The following is an 18532-nucleotide window of genomic DNA, read 5'->3' on the forward strand; positions in this document are numbered from 1 at the left end:
CTCTAGCTTCCCCCACAAGGAGACCTGAGAAGACTCCAGGGCCAGGCTCATCCCTGGTGTAACTCTACTGACTTCTTGGTAGAACTCCAGTGGCTTCCGAGCCACCAGTGAGGAATCTGGCCTGTTGGGAGGTTAAGGATTGATTCCCTCAGCTGGGACTTTAGCTTTTCCCAGGTGTGGGCCTCAATGTTCCCTGAGCTAGTAGGGCTGCTAACTAGTCTAACACAGGGCGGAGATCTTGGCACTAACGCACAGCAGAGACAGAGGGTGATTCTGAGGAGGTCAGGGAGAACAGCAGGTCAGGCTGTGGGAGATCCAGGGTCAGGTCCCTATGTGCCCTAGCCATGGGGGATTCCAGGACCTGTCTCTCTTGTTTTGACCAGAAATTCCATCCTGGACCCGAGACACCTTCCTGCCAAAAGTTTAATCAGAATTGGTATGTTCTCCCCAACCATTTCCATTTCAATGAGACAAATTTTCTGACAAAACACTATTTAGACAGAAAATTCCCAACCAGTTCCCATCAGGGAAGGGCTGTGCTCCTGCTTCCCCAGCCACCTGACCAACCACTAACATCTCAAGAACCACGTCCCGTCAGCAAAGAGAGTGCCACAAAAACCAACGTTGGACAAACAATGAAGGAAACGGCATCGACTGATTTTCTCTCTCACACACACACACACACACACGCACACACACACACACACAGAGCTTTGGGTTTGTTTTTGTTTTTTAAAATTAAAAAAAAAACGTTACAAGCGTTAACAGTACATAGCCCTTGGCCATCTATGAAATCTGTATTTCTCTCCCCCAGACCAATTCAGAAGCTTCCTACCTCAAAGGTCAGGAAATAATCAATCCAAGTGGGGAATGGACTCCTGGCTGAGGCAGCAGCTAAGCGAGCTTGATATAAGAACGCTGTCATAAAGAGAAACACACACACAGACAGACACACACACACACACACACACACACTCGATCTCACTTCACATTTCCAGTGAGGAACATCTTCCAGGCAAGCATTTCCTTTTGGAGAGCTCTGACCCCAGAGACTTCCCCCTGAGAGACCATTCCCAGGCTGTATCTAGACTCCACACTACAGCTGGGCATACCAGTTCAGTTCAGTCCAGTCCAGTCTGGTCTGTGTCCAAGGTTACACTGCAAGGAGGTGAGAAAACAGTTCAGGTAAATCTCCTAGAAGCTGTATGTAAGAGTTGGATGGGCACAGTTTGGCCCGGGAGCCCTCAGGTGACTATAGCCTACAGTCTCACCAATAACCAGGAAGTTAGTTTCACAGGCGTCCAGAAATGCAGCTAAAGATCTGTAAGGTGTCAGGTAGCCTGAAAACAGCTCACCCTCTGTCTCAGTAATAGAACAGGAGACTTACTCCCATTAGCCACTGGGATTCCCAGGAGACAATCCTGGGCTGACTTTTACAGCTTCTGCTCCCTTCAAAATGGTCCTGTTTATTGGAACAGCCTCTCCAGGAACTAACCGCTCGATCTTTTGTTGTAGCATCAAATGCGGAGCACAACTCAGGCACCTGACGCTCCAGGGCCGAGTCCAGAGCTCCACTGAGACATCCGATAGCCAGCACCAAGACCAGAGCACCCCTCTGGCATCCAACCAGCGCGATGACTGCTCAGCTCACCTTTAACTAGAGGAATGTAATCATTTAGCGGGCTGAGGCAGAGCTGAGGAGAACAGGAGACTTCTTCCTTTCTTTCTCTGCAGTATATGTTCCTAGAAACACAGACTGAGCCTTATGCAGGCATATAAAGAGCTAACCAGGAGACTTGCTTTTGGTCAGGATCAAGTTTGGAAATGTTCCAGGGGAGTTTTACATGGAGAATCCCAAAGCTGAAATCATGTTTGTATCCCAAGACCCCTCCTCTTCTTCCGCTCCTCCGAACCAACAGCAGTCCAGGAAAAGATCTCCTCTTTGGATAGGGAGGCTGGTTTGGCACCATTTGCTGAGGATCAGATTGCATGTCTGGGAGGACAGGGTCCAGAGTCCAAAACACCTTGCCTCCCATTTTGCTTCTCCCCACAGACGAACATACAGCAGCATTTGAACGGATGGAAAAAAATGAAAGAGGAGAGAGAACTTGCGAAACAAACCTAAACTTACAAAAAAAAAAAAAAAGTGTGTAAAATCTCTCATGAATAGCAAGCGGAAAACATTGGAATGGCAGGTCAAATGTGACCCCAAAGAGTCAATAATAAAAAGAGTCAAAATGCTGCATTTCCATGGGAAGCCTAGCATGAATTTGACCCATATGTACATGAAAGTGGACTTCATATGCCATGTTACTATGAGACATGTTGCTGGTGCATATGGTAGGAGCTTTCATCCCTGTCTTCAGTGGGCAGGGGGGGAACAAAGGAAAATATTGATTCCTTTAAGGAATTGCAGACCTTAGGAATGCAAATGTTTCTAACATGACAAAGCGCGGATTGGGGACTGGGTCCCTCTGCCCAGCCTATGCCTCTTCTGATTGGTCCTTCAGGAAGTTTTTACATGGTGGAGTAAAGGCAGTTGGCCGTACACCATCACACACCCTGCGCTGACCTTTTCTTAGCCAATCTCAAGAGACTGTCTCATTAATAACTGGTAGGTGATTGTCTTTTTGAAAAAGCAGTTTTCAAGTCTTGTCACAGGGAGACATGTGTCAAGTAGCTAAGGACAAAAACTGGGCCCACCTTGAATTTCTTATAGTCTGATGGTGAAGGGCTGCTGAGATCTGAAAATAAAAACCCCACCATTGAGACAGAAAGAAAAGGCCACTCTTCTTCTGCAAAGAATCTCTGTGCTGCAGAGCAGCCACCTATCCAGCAGAGAGGGCACAACTTAGTCCCAGACAAACCTTAGTCCCAGAGCTGTGCTGAAGTGGCTGGTATATTTATACTTAGACTGCAAGCTCTTTGGGGCAGAGACCAGCGTTGTGTTCTGTGTTTGTACAGCACCTAGCACAGGGGGGGTCCTGGTGAGTAACTTAGGCTCCTAGCTGCTACTGCAATATAAATAATAAAAAAACACTGACCCCCAGCAGCAAAGAAATCTGCAGCATAAATAGCACTATGGGCTCGTTCCCCAGGAGAAACAGAAGAAAATGGAAGAAAATTCAAGTTGGCCTCATGGCCACGATGAAACAGGGCCGGGGCAAAGCAAAGTTACTTCCCAGCTTCAAAGGGAGAGTCACAAAAACTGGAGAGAACAAATGGAATGCTATAAAAAGCTACTCGAGAATGTCCCTTCGAAAGAGCATTATATACCAGCCCCAACACAGCGAGATATGTTGAGAAAATCCTTTTCAGTTGCTAAGAAAAGGGAAAACGAGCCACCCCTCTCAACGAGCGCGCACATGTGTGTATGTGCGTGAGAGGGAAGGGGTGTGTGGAATCAGTTTAATTCTGATGTGATCACAAAAATTTCTGATCTTGATTTCTTGAGCAGCATCATCATCCCTCCATGCCCTCTCCCTGGTATCTCCTCTGTCCCGAAACAAATGAAAAACAAACACACACACATCATCATCCTACAGAACAGGGTCAGTCAGAAGGGCAGAGGCCATCCTGTCTCAAATCCGCGGTCTGTCTCTTTAAAATGGTCAGTGGAGAGTGCGCTGGTCCATGGTACCCCACCTGGAGCTCTCCTGCCAGGCTGGAGGAGAAGGATAACAGGTCAGTGGGAAGAGAAAGACAGAGAGATGGGTTTGGTGCATGGACAGAGAAGATGACTCAGAGAGAGAAGGAGCGAGCAGGATTTTACAGCTGCTGCAGTAAGGACGGTCTCTGCTCCAGTGAGCCAGACAAACAGCGCGGCAGCTGCAGTGCCGAGGGCGGTCCCGTGCTGTGGGGCGTGGTCACTTTAAGGTGTCGTCGGCGTTTTTGAACATGAGGATGGCGTTGTAGATCTTGAGTGCTGGGCCCAGTTTGACACTCATGATCTTGACGATGTCGGCCTGCGTCAGCAGAAGGAACGCCTCCCCGTCAATCATCTGCAAGAGAGACGGGGGGAGAAGGGAGGGAGATCCAGACCCAGCGTGCGCATCCTGCTCACGGGAAATCTGTGCTCCAAGGCTGCCCCTCCCCACCCCCACGCCTCAGGGCCCTGTGTTCAAACAAGACGCACATCCTGCAAAGCAGGGAGATGCACAGCTGCGGGACGTTGAGCGGGGCCAGCAAGGTGGCTCTTGGGATGGACTAGCTGGGTTACAGGCCAGGATGCTACAAGCATGGGACACATGAACCCGCCTCCTCAGTGCAAAGCCCAGCCTCCTCCCCAGCGCCACCATGTTAGGAGGCTAGTAAGGGGCAATGAAAACCAGTGCCAGCGCAGGCCATTTACTGGACAGGCTGGGGTGCTCCCAGCAACCAAAGCACTCTGGGTCAGCCAGCCTCGGCAACTCTGCAGACGTGTCTGAGCGATTCTCTCTGCCAGTAAGTTGGGATCAGATGTGCTCTGTCACAGCTGTGTGGGTCAAAAATCTTTGTAACCACTGGTGCTGCAAACACAGCCTGGGATCTGGGATTCCAGCTGAGCACGCAGTCCCCAGGAACAGAGAACCAGCAACGGGACCGGAGGGAGCAGGCAGGGGATCTGGGACTAAGCAGCTCTGTCTGGTTACGGAGCAGCTCTGCTTCTGCTCTTCCACTGACCCCTGGGAGTCTCCTACCTCAAGCCCCCACTCTCAGAGGACTGGATTTGCCCCACACATGGAGTGTCACCATATCTATCTATTGACTATATCTGGACAGATCCACGAGGTGCCTTATATGCACGACAGACAGAGAGACATCTGAGGTCACGGTTAGTGGGTTCTGCTGTAACTGGCTACTGGTGCGACCCTGGACAAATCCTCTCAAGGGCTGTTGATTTAGCAGCAGCAGCAGGGCTGAGTCCCAGAGCTGGTGGTAAAAAACCATCTAGGGCAGCCCGTTCTCCCACCCCCTCCGCCTGCAAATGGGCTTCTTTGCTCTCCCTCACTCATGCACTGAGCCCCATTCACCCTACCTCATCCTTGAAGAGTTTGGCTTGGTCTTCACAACCTGTCAGTGTCTGAACAAAGCTAAAGACCTTGGGAAGAGACAAGGAGGGAGACACACAATCAGGGAATTAGCCTGCCTGAAATTCTGCCCCTGGAGCTACCTTTTCAGGGTCTAAGGAGCACGACACAGAGCTGGGAGTCTCCAGAACTCTGCATGCCCTGCTCCAGCCAAGATCTGCTGCGTTCTGTATAAGCCATGGGTCGAACAGGACGCATCTTTTATTCTAAGATACTGGAGGGCAGATACCTGCTGACCACGGAAAGGTGACACCTCAGCAGCTCCACAAATACACTCACCCAGCAATGGGCCATGGAGCATTTGGGGCCGAGGTCTTAGAGTATGGCAGTGTTTGTTAGCAGTAGCAGGTGTTAATGAGGCACTCAGATAAAACTGTGGGTGGGGAGGGGACTCTCTCTCTGCTGATTTTAGGTTTATGTTTCGATTTTAAGTTGTCACTCACAAAAAAAAAAAAAAAAAGAAAAGAAAAAGAAGTCCAAACTGATTATTGGAAAATTTGTAATAAAATAAATGACTAAATAGCTGGCCACTGGCCACGCCCTTGCGCCCCCAGTTTGAGTCTAACACTACTGGTTCCAGCCAAGCTGGAAACTGCCAATCATGGGAGTTTATACTGGGAAACATCAGTGGGCCCTTATTATGGAGGCAGAGCAATACCCCTCAATCAAAGCAGTGGCTGGGATAAGCGGGGGGCTCGGGGAGGGAGACAAAGTCTGTGAGATGAGTGGTTCACAGAGAGTGGAGAACTGGAAGGGAGCAGAGAGACTGTGGAACCTGTATAGATCCTACAGGCAATCCTCGCTGATTCCCACCCTGGGGCAAAGGACACCCTCATGGGCGCGCCATGGGCACTGGGGGATTTGCACATGTGCCTTTGGAAAAATCAGACCTTATATTTATTTCATGCTTTTCTTCATTTTTCTCTGCTTTACCAAGCTTCTCTGAAGCCCCCTCACCTCATCAATGGTCCACTTGGCCACAGTAGCTGCTGTGATGCCAGCTACCCCTGGCAGGAGTTTGCAGTGTTGCTCCCAGCAGAGGGAGAGGGAGCGGTCAGGGTGAGCAGATAAGGCTGACATGAAGAGGGACTGGTGCATATTGTCCGAGGAAATAGCTGGAAAAGTAATTCAAAAGGTTACACACGGTAGAGGGCCAAGGAAATCCAGTCTCATCCCACAGGCCCTGCCTGAAAGAAGGTCTGAGAAGGCATGAGGGTTGAAGGCAGATGCTAGAGGGGTTTCAGCAGGTATCAGATAAGAACAGTTTGTACTGTACTAACTATTGCTAAGTAGACAGCATTCTTCTCCAGTACAGTGGAACCTCAGCTGTGTCAGAATAAAAGGATATGATCAAGATCCATATCTTGAGGGTGTCTTTTTATTAGAGACAAAGCGGGTGAGGTAATACCTTTTATTGGATCCACTTATGTTGGGGAAAGAAACAAACTTTCAAGCTTACACAGAGCTCTTCTTGAGGTCTGGGAAAGGTACCCCAGGCCTGAAGCAGAGGTCTGTGTAGCTTAAAAGCCCTCTCTTTCACCAACAGAAGTTGGTCCAATAAAAGACAGTACCTCACCCACCTTGTCTCTCTAATGTCCTGGGGCCAGCACAGCTACCACAATACTGCTAATCTCTTTATCATGATATGACTGAGGTTATGCTGTATCAGAGAAAAAACTGTCTATTTAGCAATAGTTCATGCAGAACAAACTGCATTTATTTAACTTGATCATGTCCTTCTATTACAATAAGTATGTACATTTTATAAGTACATATGTAAGGACAATTTACACACAATCTCGTTACTTGGGTTACCATTTGTTAACCTGAAAGGAATTTAAAGATTTGATTTATGTCTCACATTTCTGCTGTTTGTTTATCTTTTGCATTTCACTTACAGAAGATTTGGGCTCTGATACCAGACTGATCAGTTTCACATTCTGTTTATAGCCCATGTCCCTATCTGCTCTCCTGTCCTATCTCCTTGCTGTTTTGTTATAGCTTCCCAGCAGCTGTGGGGTGGGGGCGTGTTTACATCCAAAAAGGCTAGTTTCATGGATTTTTTTTTTTTTTTTTAGTTAATTATGCAAACACCCAGCCACCAACTTTCATTTCAAACTGAAACAATGAATTTCAGGCCAAACTCTGTCCCTTGAATTTTTTACAAAGGCTGGTCTCTTCCCTTACTAAGTGAGTGGAGCTTTCCTGAGCTCATTATAAGTGATCTCATGGGCTCCAGACATAGCCATTCATCAGCTGATTCAGCTCATAGTGATGGACAAAGGGACAACAGCATGGAATCAGCTCTCCAATTGTGGCATGAAAGATTAAAACACGTTCCAACCCATTTGGATATATTGGCCACATGCTGAAGTATCAGCAGACCCTCTGGTGGTGAGAGGAGGGATTGCAGGGCAGAAAGAGGGAAAGAAGAGAGATGAACTGGAGATATGTAAATCAAAGACGCCAACCAGCTACAGTAAAGGGGCACTGCTGCAGGGTGGCGGACTGTGGTTTACAATCACCAGGCATGCAGCAGAGGGGCAGACCCTGCCCCACGAGAGGGGAGCTGGGGCAGGATGCACTGCCTGTGGGCCCCTTCACTCCTAGTCGCAGGGCTTCGAGAGGCAGGAAGAAACAGGAGCGGACCTGGCGGATCTGCTGGTGCAGATTCCTTAGGTGTCTGTGCTCAGGAGCGGGGGGCAGGGGGACCTGGGAGAAGCAGCTCCTCTGCCCTGCAGAGAAACTTGGCACTAAAAGTCTTAGTTTAGCGCTGTCTGAGGCACGGCTTTCCCAGAAAGCACAGACTGCACAAAGGGAAATCTTCTGGGGCAGAATACAGCCTAGGATATTAATACTCAGTGCTTCATTTAGATCCAGACCCATAAATAACGCCCTGCATTTTATCTAATGGCCTCCAGTTTGGTATGGGAGGGGTCATTAAGGAGGCCCAGTGACAATGTGGACCTCAACATTCAAAAATCTTTCTATCCCCTCCCCATGCCCTTGAGCCACCCTGCCCCTCCTCCCCCCGCCATGAAAAAACAGCTGCGTGGAGGGAAAGGTTCTTACCTTGGAAGTCTTCCTGCTGGATCTTCCGATACTTTGGAGGTCGCCCTCTAAAGAGAGAGAGAGGATTTATTTGCAAGCTGTCTGCTTTACCATTTCAGAGGTGCTGCAGGAACCAGCATGTGTTCATTAACCGCACCTCATGTTGGCACAGCGAGGGCTGCACCCTTAAGTGACTGATAGAGGTAACAATCCCCTAGTGGGGATTGAACCAAGGACCTCTAAGGCTCCGTCTGTCCTTGCAATTATAACTGCTATACGTGCCTTGTTGGGCCACACACTCCCAATTATCCACATTTGAAGCCCTGAAGCACATTCCTGAAGGACATAGTGTAGTGCGGGAAAGCTAGCACACATGGGGAGTCTCAGTAGATACATGACTGTGCTGTGGCCTACCCCCATACCTGTTCTACAGCCCAGCGTGGATGGGGGCAAAGGGTGTGCACCAGCCCCATTCCCACAATGCATTGATATCTTTCCTGCCTCACCCTTACCCAAATCTAAAGGCTCTGTCCCCCCATTGCCAGCAGCAGTAGCAAGCTGCACTGAGCTCTTAAGATCAGTTCTTCCATGAACTGTATTAATTAGCACCGGCAATCATGGATTATGCTCGCAGAGCTGCCGTATGCAGAGCTGCGGAGCACATGTGGGTGCTGATCAACATGTGGTCAGAGTACGTGGCCCTCCACGGCTTCCCCCGGATCAGCAGGAACACACACCTCGACGGGGAGGTTTCACGGAGGCTGCATTCAACAGACTCCATCCCAGTGCCAGGAGTGCACAAAGCCCCTCCAGCTTCTGCACTGAAGGGTGAAGGACTCCAACAATCGCTCCAGGAGGGGACCTAGCACAGGACCCTGCTATGATGAGCTGGACCAGAGGCTCTCCACGGCTGCAAGTAGTGATCCTGAAGTGACTCATGACCCTCTCGCATCACACAACAGGAAGCTAATGGGGGCAAGGCAAGGAAGCAGCAGGGACCACGGAGGAACAGGAGCGTGTGATTCTGCACCTTGACCCCTGAGCAGCTGGAGCAGGACCCCGAGCCATGGCAGGAACCGGAATCTGAGGCTGGTAAGTTGCAATAAACCCCCACACTCCCTGGAAATAGCTCCTTTTGCTGCAGTAATACATCCCTGACGGCAGTCCTCCACTCCCCACCCCTGCTGTGCCCCAACATGGTCCCCAAGCGAGGCACAACTGCAAATCAATGATTTTATTGAAATGCCGTGAAACAGTGGAAAGCATGTAGTGGGAGCTACAGCAGATTCTTAACAAGCAGTCACTGTGCCCCTGTGTCTGTGTGTTTCCCAGCCAGCACTCTGAACAGCGATAGTCCCTGGGCTGCGAGGACTGAGGGGAAAGGGAGGGAGGGAACAGAAGAGTTTTGTGAGATTTATGATTGCTCAAAGACCCCAAACCATCTCTCTCCCTCCCTCTGTCCTTTTGCACGTGGAAGGGGGTGAGGGTGGTTGGTGGCTTGGGTGCTGGCCTGCCTAGGTCCGGGAAGGGAAAGGGAACCATTTGGCTGATCCAACGTGATCCATTCTCCCTGTGACCATTGCAAATGTTTATTACCGTTCCCAGCCCTTGTTGCTGATCTTGCCCCATGCACTGTCCCTGTAGCAGGAGAAGTGTGGGTAGGTGAAGCAGCTGCTCTGGCGGTTCCACAAACACAGCGCCCTGTCCCTTAGAAGTGGAGAGGCGACGGGCTTTCAGTGTTAATCCAAAAGTTCAGGGAAGAAAATACACTTGCGACTGTTTCCCCGTCCCTTTCAATGGTGTTGGCTGGACACAGGAGCCGGACTAGCTGGCAAGGTGGGAAGGTTAGGGGATAGATGGATGTTTTCTGTGGTTCTCTGTTTCTCTTCCATGGGAACACCAGCTGCTACCTGAGAATACAGTCAGACAGTTGCCTCTCGAGTTGCCTCCCAGTCCTTTTAGCATAATTCAGAAAAATTCTGGCGTAGCAGAAATTCAAAGAGGTTCTTCAGATTTAGCAGCAGGGCAAATGTGCTTAGTTCACCTTCGTAGCTCACCAGACCCCTCCACTCAGCCATAGGTAGCGGGGTGACCATTAACACAGAAGCATCTCTCTGGCAGATGTCCTCCACAGCACTGGAAAGCCACTTCTCTCTTTTCCATGCCAGGACGCTGAACGTTGCTAAATTCTCCAGATGGTGGCCAGCCTCTAAAGAAGAAATAGGTAACTAGGAACACAACCCCTGAAAGGAACCAAACCCCACCCCACCCGTCCCCTGGTTGCACTGTGAACAGTGCAACATTTGAACAACAGCACTGCGGGTATCTTACCATTTCTATCCTTGGCTCCTTTCTCGTGGGCTGCAAACGCTGTCTGAAGGAAGGCAGCTGTAACAATAGCAGTCCTGGGATGCTGACAAGTATCAATATTGTGACCTTCGGCAGCAGAATGACATTATGTGGGGGGATTCCGGAGGCTCCTTCAAAGGAGAAATGAAATGGGACGCTGGCCTTGTCTTTGCTGTGGCAGGACATTCCATAGGGAACTGTTCCACCAGGAGAGCAAGAGCAGCAGAGCAGAGGCAGGGAGAGAAGGACCCTGGAGGACCTGCTTCGTTGGCACTGACAGGAGAAGTCAGGAGCAATTCCAGTTCTTAGGGCAAGGAAGAGGTACTGACAAACTGGTTCATGGAGCAGCAGAAATGTCCAGAGGGAACGGGACCATGCATGCATGCAGTCACTTGTGCAACCAGTGGGAGAAGTTTTCAGGGCTGACCTGCCACCATGGCCGCTGTGCTTCTCTGGGAACAGGCAGCACTCCTCCTCCTCCTCCATCTGCCACTCAGGCGGCTGCTGAGATGGTAAATCTCACACACCCCACCAAGGAGGAGCATGCTGGACACAGCACACCCAAAAGCCATCGCAGGGGAACCCCCTACAGCATGCAGGAAGGGAGCCATGAGCCCGATCCAGTCCCTGTAGCCCAGTTTGTGTTCAGCCCTCCCCCCCAACCCCACACTGGAGACGTTCCTGTTTATTCCACTCTGCTCGATATTCCGCAGCTATTCCTGCCTTACCAGAGGGAGGGGGAGAAGACACAGACATTTGCCCACTTTCAGGATATTTTACCTTTTTCCGGTTAATTAGCTCCTGTTATGAACTGTTTTAACCCTACGTTTGATGTATGTTTGTTAACAAAAATTACCGTTCATGTCACTTGTGCATTCACCTTGCTTTCCAAGTATGAGCAACATGATATTTCCCATATGCTAGCAATGGGTCAGCAGGTCACAGCACATGACTGGGACATCTTTAAATGTATGGTGACAAAGAAATGCAATGAATGCTGTTCCTCCCACTTCCCCCCACCAGTCCCCAGCCATGAATTTCTTAATGTTAAAACAAAAAACAAAAAAAAACTGAGCACAACACAGTTCAGGACAATGAACTACTCTGTGAAATAACTGTTGCTGTACAAAGCACCAGAACAAAAACCAGAAGAGAAGTTAACAAAGCCATAAAAGCTATTTTAGCTAACAACTTAATAGACAATACAAAAGGAAATGTGTGAAGATACCTAACACTGAACAGTATTTTTAGGACCCTTCCATCCTGACCCCCCACCAATCTGTCACCACTTGCAGCCACATGTGTACTCATGCATACCACTGGATAACTACAGTGAGCAATGGTGTCAGAAAACAGAAGATGGAGTGTGTGAAGCTCCTCCCAAAACCATACAGAACTGTTTTCAAATTACTTGAACAATGCTTCATTACTCCCTATAAAGCACCCTGAACACAGAACAAAACATTGCTCAATGCTGGAATTATAGGGCGTGTACACTCTGCCACACAAAACCACGGAGCTGTAACCCAGTTGAAAATCACTCCCCAATTGCCACTTTCAGTTAATACACTATCATCAGCTGCAGGGGATTGAAATCCACCAAGGTATGTCACAATACCACTATGTGGCAATGCTCTACTGAGCTTTTCCAACAGCAGCATAGCATCACAATAGTGTCCCTTGGAGTCCAAGTCACCTTCATGACTCCATGCTGATCTACAATGTATGAGCAAACAGCATCACGAATTTCCCTTGCCTGCCAAGAACCAGGAGCAGTGTGCACATGGGTGGGCTCCAGCTGCCTGTACAGGCTTTATCCTGTGCCCACTTGTTCTAGAAGTATTCCCCTTTGGCTTCACATGTTATGCTAGGCACAGCAAGCCACAATAATGCGAACTGTGTTGGCCTCATTGGCACCAAGACAAGTCAGCAAGCATCGCCAACGAGCTTTCAGATGCTCAGGGACATACTTCACCATCATTCTGCAGCTACTCGGTCTATAATTGAATTCCTTTTTTCTTGGGTTGGCAATGTCAGGTACAGCTTCCTGAGCCACAGTAGAAGCAGGTACAAGGAGCATGTGGGGACAGAACCACATTGTTTCAGGGGAATAAAGTCCCTTCTTCTCCCTGTGGTACAATCCCGGTCTCCAGAGCACCTTGGCATCGTGGACCTTTCCCGTGTGTCCAATGTTGGTGTTCCACTAAGCCTTGGAGAATGAATAAATAGTAATCTTTATGGATCACGTATTCACTCACCACTTTCGGTGGTCAAAGGATTGGGATGTGTTCCATCAAAGGCCCTGAACATTTCAGAAATCCCATCTTCTGAAATCCCACTATAATTTCAGGGACTTGGTTATCACAACCACCTGTGTATAGATTACAGTATTGCTATCTTGGCAAACCCATAAAATCACCACCTTGACAGTTGACTTCCCATCTTCATACTGTTTTGCAACTAAACAGTAACTGGCAGGTGTCATCAGCAATGGCCACCCACTTCTGTACTCGTATGGGTTTCTGAAAATGAGAGATCTGGTACTGGAGGGTGCAAGCTGCTTGCACAACTCTATGAAACTCTGCTTCCTCATTCAGAAGTTCTGCAGCCATTGGTCATCATCCCAGGTTTCCAAGACAATGTGGTCCCACCATACTGTGCTGGTTCTCTGGGACGAGAAGCAGTGATCCACTCATGGGTGTACCATTATTATCCCACCATTCAACATATCTGTTCCAGGGGACCCAGTGGATTTTCATTAGCCCTCTTGGTCAGCTGTCTTTGGTGTCTCAAATTTTTCTGGACCCATTCTGTCCAGTAGACGGTACTGGACCACATGAGCTTTTGTCCCATGAGCAATAGCGGGAGCAGAACAACATCTTCATGGACTTGCTTCATTTCTTCAATGCAGGTAGGCAGAAGGGAGAGATAACGGGTTGCTGCTGATGCCAAATGCGTGAGGGCAGCACACAGTACCAGCAAACCACAAGGCGATTCCCAGAAGGTCTCCTGTGATGCACCATTGAAATGGTAGTGCTATCATCGCATGCAGAAAAAGGGCATTGGGAATGGCAGTATATGCCTGTGCACAGCCTATGAGGACATTCGGCACGGGTATGTGTGCTCACAATACAAGGACTAGTATCCAGGGAAGCATGCAAATGTAGACGTAGGCTAACTCCAAAGCACAGATTTCGACCCCCTGAGCTAACAGGCTAACTCCATTCACCAGGAGCAGAGTTACCATAGAACCTTCAGGCTCCACCTGAAGTCAGGACCCCATAAGGTTTGTACAAATGCACTGCGCGCCCCAAAGAGCTCCCTGTCAAAACAGATGAGACAAGAAGCAGGAGGAGACAGTGAAGCACTGAGGGGTGCCCAAGGTCACCAGTAGAGCGAGGGATAGCACCCATCTCTCAGCCCAATGCCCTGTCCAGTGGGCCATGCTGCCTCTCAGACAGGTTGCCATTCTCTGTTGACCAATCACAGAGCAGGACAAAGGCCCGTGAAGCTAGGGCATCACACAGATACTCCTCAGTGCGACACAGCTGCAACACTGGGCCAGGCTTCATTTCCGTGCTCTCCCTACCTCCCGTGGTGCCGAGATTTCTTTCGCTGAGAGAAGCCGATCAGGTTCCTCTTGCGGGCAGAGGCTTCAGTGTCTGAGAGATCGGCCTTCAGCCGCCCCTGGTTCTTCTCTGCCAAGGGGCACCCTGAGAGGCAGTAGTGGGCCGTGAATCTTCCCGTCACGTGTCCGGAGCCATCACAGCCTGGTGTTGGGCACTTCCTGGAGAACAGAGGGGAAGTGGAGGGTTACACTCGCGTGAGGCACTTTAAATGGGTGCCGGCCCTGGAAAGAGATGGGCTGGGCACAAGACAGGAGTCCTGCTGCCCATGCTGCTTGTTACTCCATCTCTGCCCCGCCATTTAGAGAAGGGGCCAGCACTTGATCGACCGAAGGACAAAAGTTCACTGCACAAATCCCACAGGACTTCAGTCACGTTGGTGTGCTGCTAACCCACATGTGCCCTGTAGCCTGCACAGGCTGAAATACACCTGTGCCTCTTTAACAGCACCACCTTCCCATGGGAATACCCGGTCATTGTGCGGTGCTCATGGAGCAGGTGACCGGGGGTCATAGCATCTCTATTCCTCCCCACTACCCAGGCGACTTCTTAAGCCCCAAAGCCAGCAGAGTGAGGAGGGACGAGGTCTCAGGGGATGGGCTGACAGGCTGGGGCCAGAGAAATCCTCAGGGCTGGAAGATCCGAGTTTCTCACAGCTCGCGGGTTTGCAACGTACATCTCCCAGTGCTCTGCGTCTTCGCTGTGGTGCAACGGCCGGGCTCCCACCATTCCCAATTCGATGGGAGCCGCTTAGAATTCCAAGGTGAATGGGCAAGAAAAAGCATTTGAAAGGGCATGGTGAAGTGTATGGCTACATCTCATTAAACCTACAGTGTTTCATAGCTCTCACCGATTTCAGTTTCTACACTCATCTATCAGGGCGCTGGCCCTGGGGAGCTAAGCCCCGCCCAGTAATGCCTTTTCTCCTCAGCCACGCGACAGGCCCAGTGTGGTATCTTAAGCTACCTGGCAGGGCACAGGACCATGTGGCCGCCACTGGGGGGATTCCTGGTGCACATGGGGCTGGTCCAGAGCAGGGAATACACACCCAGGAGGGGTTAATTCAACATCTGCGATTCCTGCTCCCACTTCTCCAGGCCCAGGGGGAGGAGAGAAAGGGTTGCCCTTAGCTGGGGGAGAACTGAGTGGGACGGAGGGGAGGGCTCCCAGCTAGGAGGGTGTATCTGGGGGCTGGGGTGTGTGAGCCCAGGGGACCCACACAACCAGATGGGGGCTTCTGAGCTGGGGAAGGCTCCACGGGGCGAAGCTCAGCAGCCGCAAAGGAGGAGGGACCTCAGTTGCTGCCCCCACCACATGCTGGCAGCCCAGCTGGGCTGGAGCCCGGGCTATGCGTGGGGTGCTCACCTGTGGTGAAAGCTGTACTTGGAGCCTTTGGTATGGGGGATGCTCTTGCAGCCCAAGGTCGGGCAGCCCCCGTGGGCAGAAGAGGCTGGTTCCTTTGGCCCTAGAGTAAAAGAGAGACAGGAGAGATGTTGTTGTGGGTTCAGAGCTGTGATGACCCAGTTGCTAGCTCAGCCTAGCAACGAAGCTGCCAGGTTCCCCTTGCTACCCGCCACAGGTGCTCGGCTCTGTAAGTTCGAGCCCTCCTCTGGAACTCCAGCCAGGGCTTTCCCTGCTTCCAGCAGCCGACGCAGCCCCTAGTGCTGCAAGAGGCCAAAGAGATCCCAGTCCTCCAGCCCCCCACGGTGCTAGCTGCACAGTGCTGAGAGTCCTGAACACCCGTTTGGGCCCAATCCTGCACTCCCACCTCTCCCGCTGATTCCAGGGAGCTGCGCCCAAGGTTGGCCCCAGAGCCAACCGACAGGTTGCAGGCCCACGCAGACCTGCCGAGTGCAAAGGTACCATTTCAGCAGATTCACTTTGCAAACCATCCCACAGACTGATGCTGGGAATCGCCACATGCCTGGGACTCCACCAGGACAGAAAAGCAGGAGCGGTTCCATGGGAGAAGCACCCAGGGCTGTCGCTGTTCCTGGCAGTAAGAATACAAACCTGCTGGGATTAGCGCAGGGCCCAGTACGCACCGAGGGTTTGATTCTGCTTCTATAGGAGCCAGCAGGCCAAATTCTGCTCTCACTGACCCGGTGTCAAGCTGGAGTCCACGGACTTCAATGGCAGGCCTGCAGATTCGGTCCACTGCGTAACGGGGCGGCACTGGGCTATGGGAGTTGCAGGGTAGAGTGCTGGCGCCAGCTCCCATTGATAGAGATGCGTGGCAGGTGAAGGTGGTGTCTGGTTGGATGCCAGTACTGCTGTATTGGAATTGCGCTGGGGGGTGGGTATTCCCGCTAACAGCCAACCCCAGCACCGCTCACAGCGTCACTGGGCTCATCAATACGGGAGGCAGCGACAACTAGGGTTGCCACAGATTCTAGCACTTATTGGGCAGGCAATGCCAGTGCTAGCCCTTCGGGGAGGAGCTACAGTGACAAAACTGGCACTGGTACTTACTGAGAGGAGGCTGTAGCGGATGTCCCGTTTTTGAGCACCATCCCACGGGGTGAACATCCGGATGATCCGCATCGATCCAGAAATCGTAGACGTGACTCCAGCCGTCAAAATGGACCTGAGGAGACGAGGCGACAGGTCACTGCTTAATCCTCAGTCCCTCTCTGATGAGCATTAAACCCACATGGGCTCCTTGGCAAGGTGAGACTAAAACAGAGGTGCTAGAGGGCTGGGCTCCGGGCCCCAGCTCCTGGAGTCACGTGATGAGATCAGATGAGATGAGATTCCTAGCCTCATGGATGAAAAGAAAATGATGAAAATGTGACCCAGTGTAATGGATGCCCGACAAAGTCTGCTGACAGCCTGAAATAATGGCTCCAAACAGTGTGAACTGACCGCATTCATCCTAAACTTGCTGCCACTCCAAGGAGGGATGGTAATATGGATTGGGGGCAGGGCCACAGAAGGCCTCATGTGGTGGTCCCTTAATTTGGGCCTGCTCCTGGGAAGACAAAAGCCTCAGATTTCCTACAGGAGTGGGCAAGTGGGCGGGCTGGCTGGCTGGCTGGCTGGCTCACGCACGCACGCACTTTGCACTGGAATCTTTCCATCAGTTGCAATAAGACGGGGGTGGGTAGGAGGAGCAAACTACAGTGATGGTTAAGCACCAGTACTAAACAGGACCTGGGAAACCCACCTTTATCCGGTAATCCTCCACATCTTCCACGCTGGCCACACGGATGAGGGAGGGAGTCCGCCTGTCCACCGCCTCCAGCTTCATGTTGACCAGAAAGCCGTGGGGTGGCCGCTGGGGGCAGAGAATACAGAGGGTCAGAGGGCAGTCCACAAGCACCTTCGCTCTCACTATATCTGCCCTAAGTCTCTCCCACCTTTTGGGCTGGGTCTGCCACCTACATTGTGGAACTCAGAACATCCCCTGCTTTCACGCCAACACACTTGCTATCACAGGCTACGTCTGCACTTAAACTACAATGGCACAGCTACTGCTACACTTACTACACGGTGTAGATGGAAAAGAGTCTCCATTGCTGGAGGAATTCCACCTCCTGGAGAGGTGATAGTAAAGCCGACCTAACCCCCATCGACCTGGCTATGTTGCTCAGGAATTTGGATTTTTGCCGCCCCCCCCCAGAGAGATATGGCTACACCAATTTAACTTTCCAGTGTAAGCCAGCCCACAGCCACAGACCTTCTGGCTTTAGAGGCTTCAGAGCTTAATGAGATGAATAGAGAGGACAATGCAATTTCCTGCAATATCATTGGGAGCGCATACTGTACTGTACAAAGGCCCCTTGGTGGTTCACTATTCTGCATCGGCCACTCTGGTCAGGCCTAACGTACTTACTACACCTAACACACAGTTGTCATAACCTATATCTAAAAGATGTCCCATAAGGGATCATATACAAACGGGTTACACCGTTGTGTGGTATATGCATGGGGTATGTACGAAGAGTTATAAATATGTGCTAAAACAACGTTCTTAAAATGTGTTTGGTAAGCACTGCATAAGCCCAGTCTGCCCTAGACAAAGGAATATGTATTTGCCTGTCTGACCGGCCTGCTCATCAAGCAGAGACAATGAAGGTACATTTATTTATAAAGCAAACAAAGCTATCAACCTACCAAGTGGGGGAGAAGACAGCATGGCATCTATGCCCCAGCAGGCAAGAGAAAGTTGTCTGAGTTTACTTGTCAAAGAATATATTACAAAGGTTTATGGGACTATAAAAAGGAATGGAGAAAACCCTATAGCTATCCTTCACTTGAGTGAGAGAAATCAAGCGCTTTGAGCGCCGTATGGGGTCCTGGCTAAAGGACAGGCCAGCCATGCTGGAGGAATGACTGTGGTAAAACTTCTTTGAACAAAAAAGACTCTCCCGTTGGTTAAGCGGAGATGTACTTTTAGAGGCATATTTTCACTTTTGTTTGTAACCATTTCTGTCT

At 50.5% G+C, this 18532-nt stretch overlaps 1 protein-coding gene across 1 annotated transcript in view; it reads right to left on the bottom strand.

Moving 5' to 3' along the window:
- Positions 1 to 3465: 3465 nt before the first annotated feature.
- Positions 3466 to 18532, bottom strand: part of L3MBTL1 (L3MBTL histone methyl-lysine binding protein 1) — a 40914-nt gene continuing 25847 nt past the window's right edge. The window contains exons 14-21 of the mRNA XM_067554658.1: positions 17262 to 17372; positions 16568 to 16682; positions 15461 to 15560; positions 14059 to 14256; positions 8142 to 8188; positions 6027 to 6184; positions 5018 to 5080; positions 3466 to 4001 (exon numbers count right to left, since the gene is read on the bottom strand). Coding sequence (XP_067410759.1) covers positions 3867 to 4001; positions 5018 to 5080; positions 6027 to 6184; positions 8142 to 8188; positions 14059 to 14256; positions 15461 to 15560; positions 16568 to 16682; positions 17262 to 17372 — 927 coding nt within the window. The 3' untranslated portion in view covers positions 3466 to 3866. The remainder of the gene's footprint in view (positions 4002 to 5017; positions 5081 to 6026; positions 6185 to 8141; positions 8189 to 14058; positions 14257 to 15460; positions 15561 to 16567; positions 16683 to 17261; positions 17373 to 18532) is intronic.

The sequence above is a fragment of the Emydura macquarii genome, unplaced genomic scaffold, assembly GCF_026122565.2.
Source record: "Emydura macquarii macquarii isolate MOO-44397 ecotype Brisbane River unplaced genomic scaffold, CSIRO-AGI_Emac_v2 contig_1483, whole genome shotgun sequence".
Taxonomy (NCBI): Eukaryota; Metazoa; Chordata; order Testudines; family Chelidae; genus Emydura; species Emydura macquarii.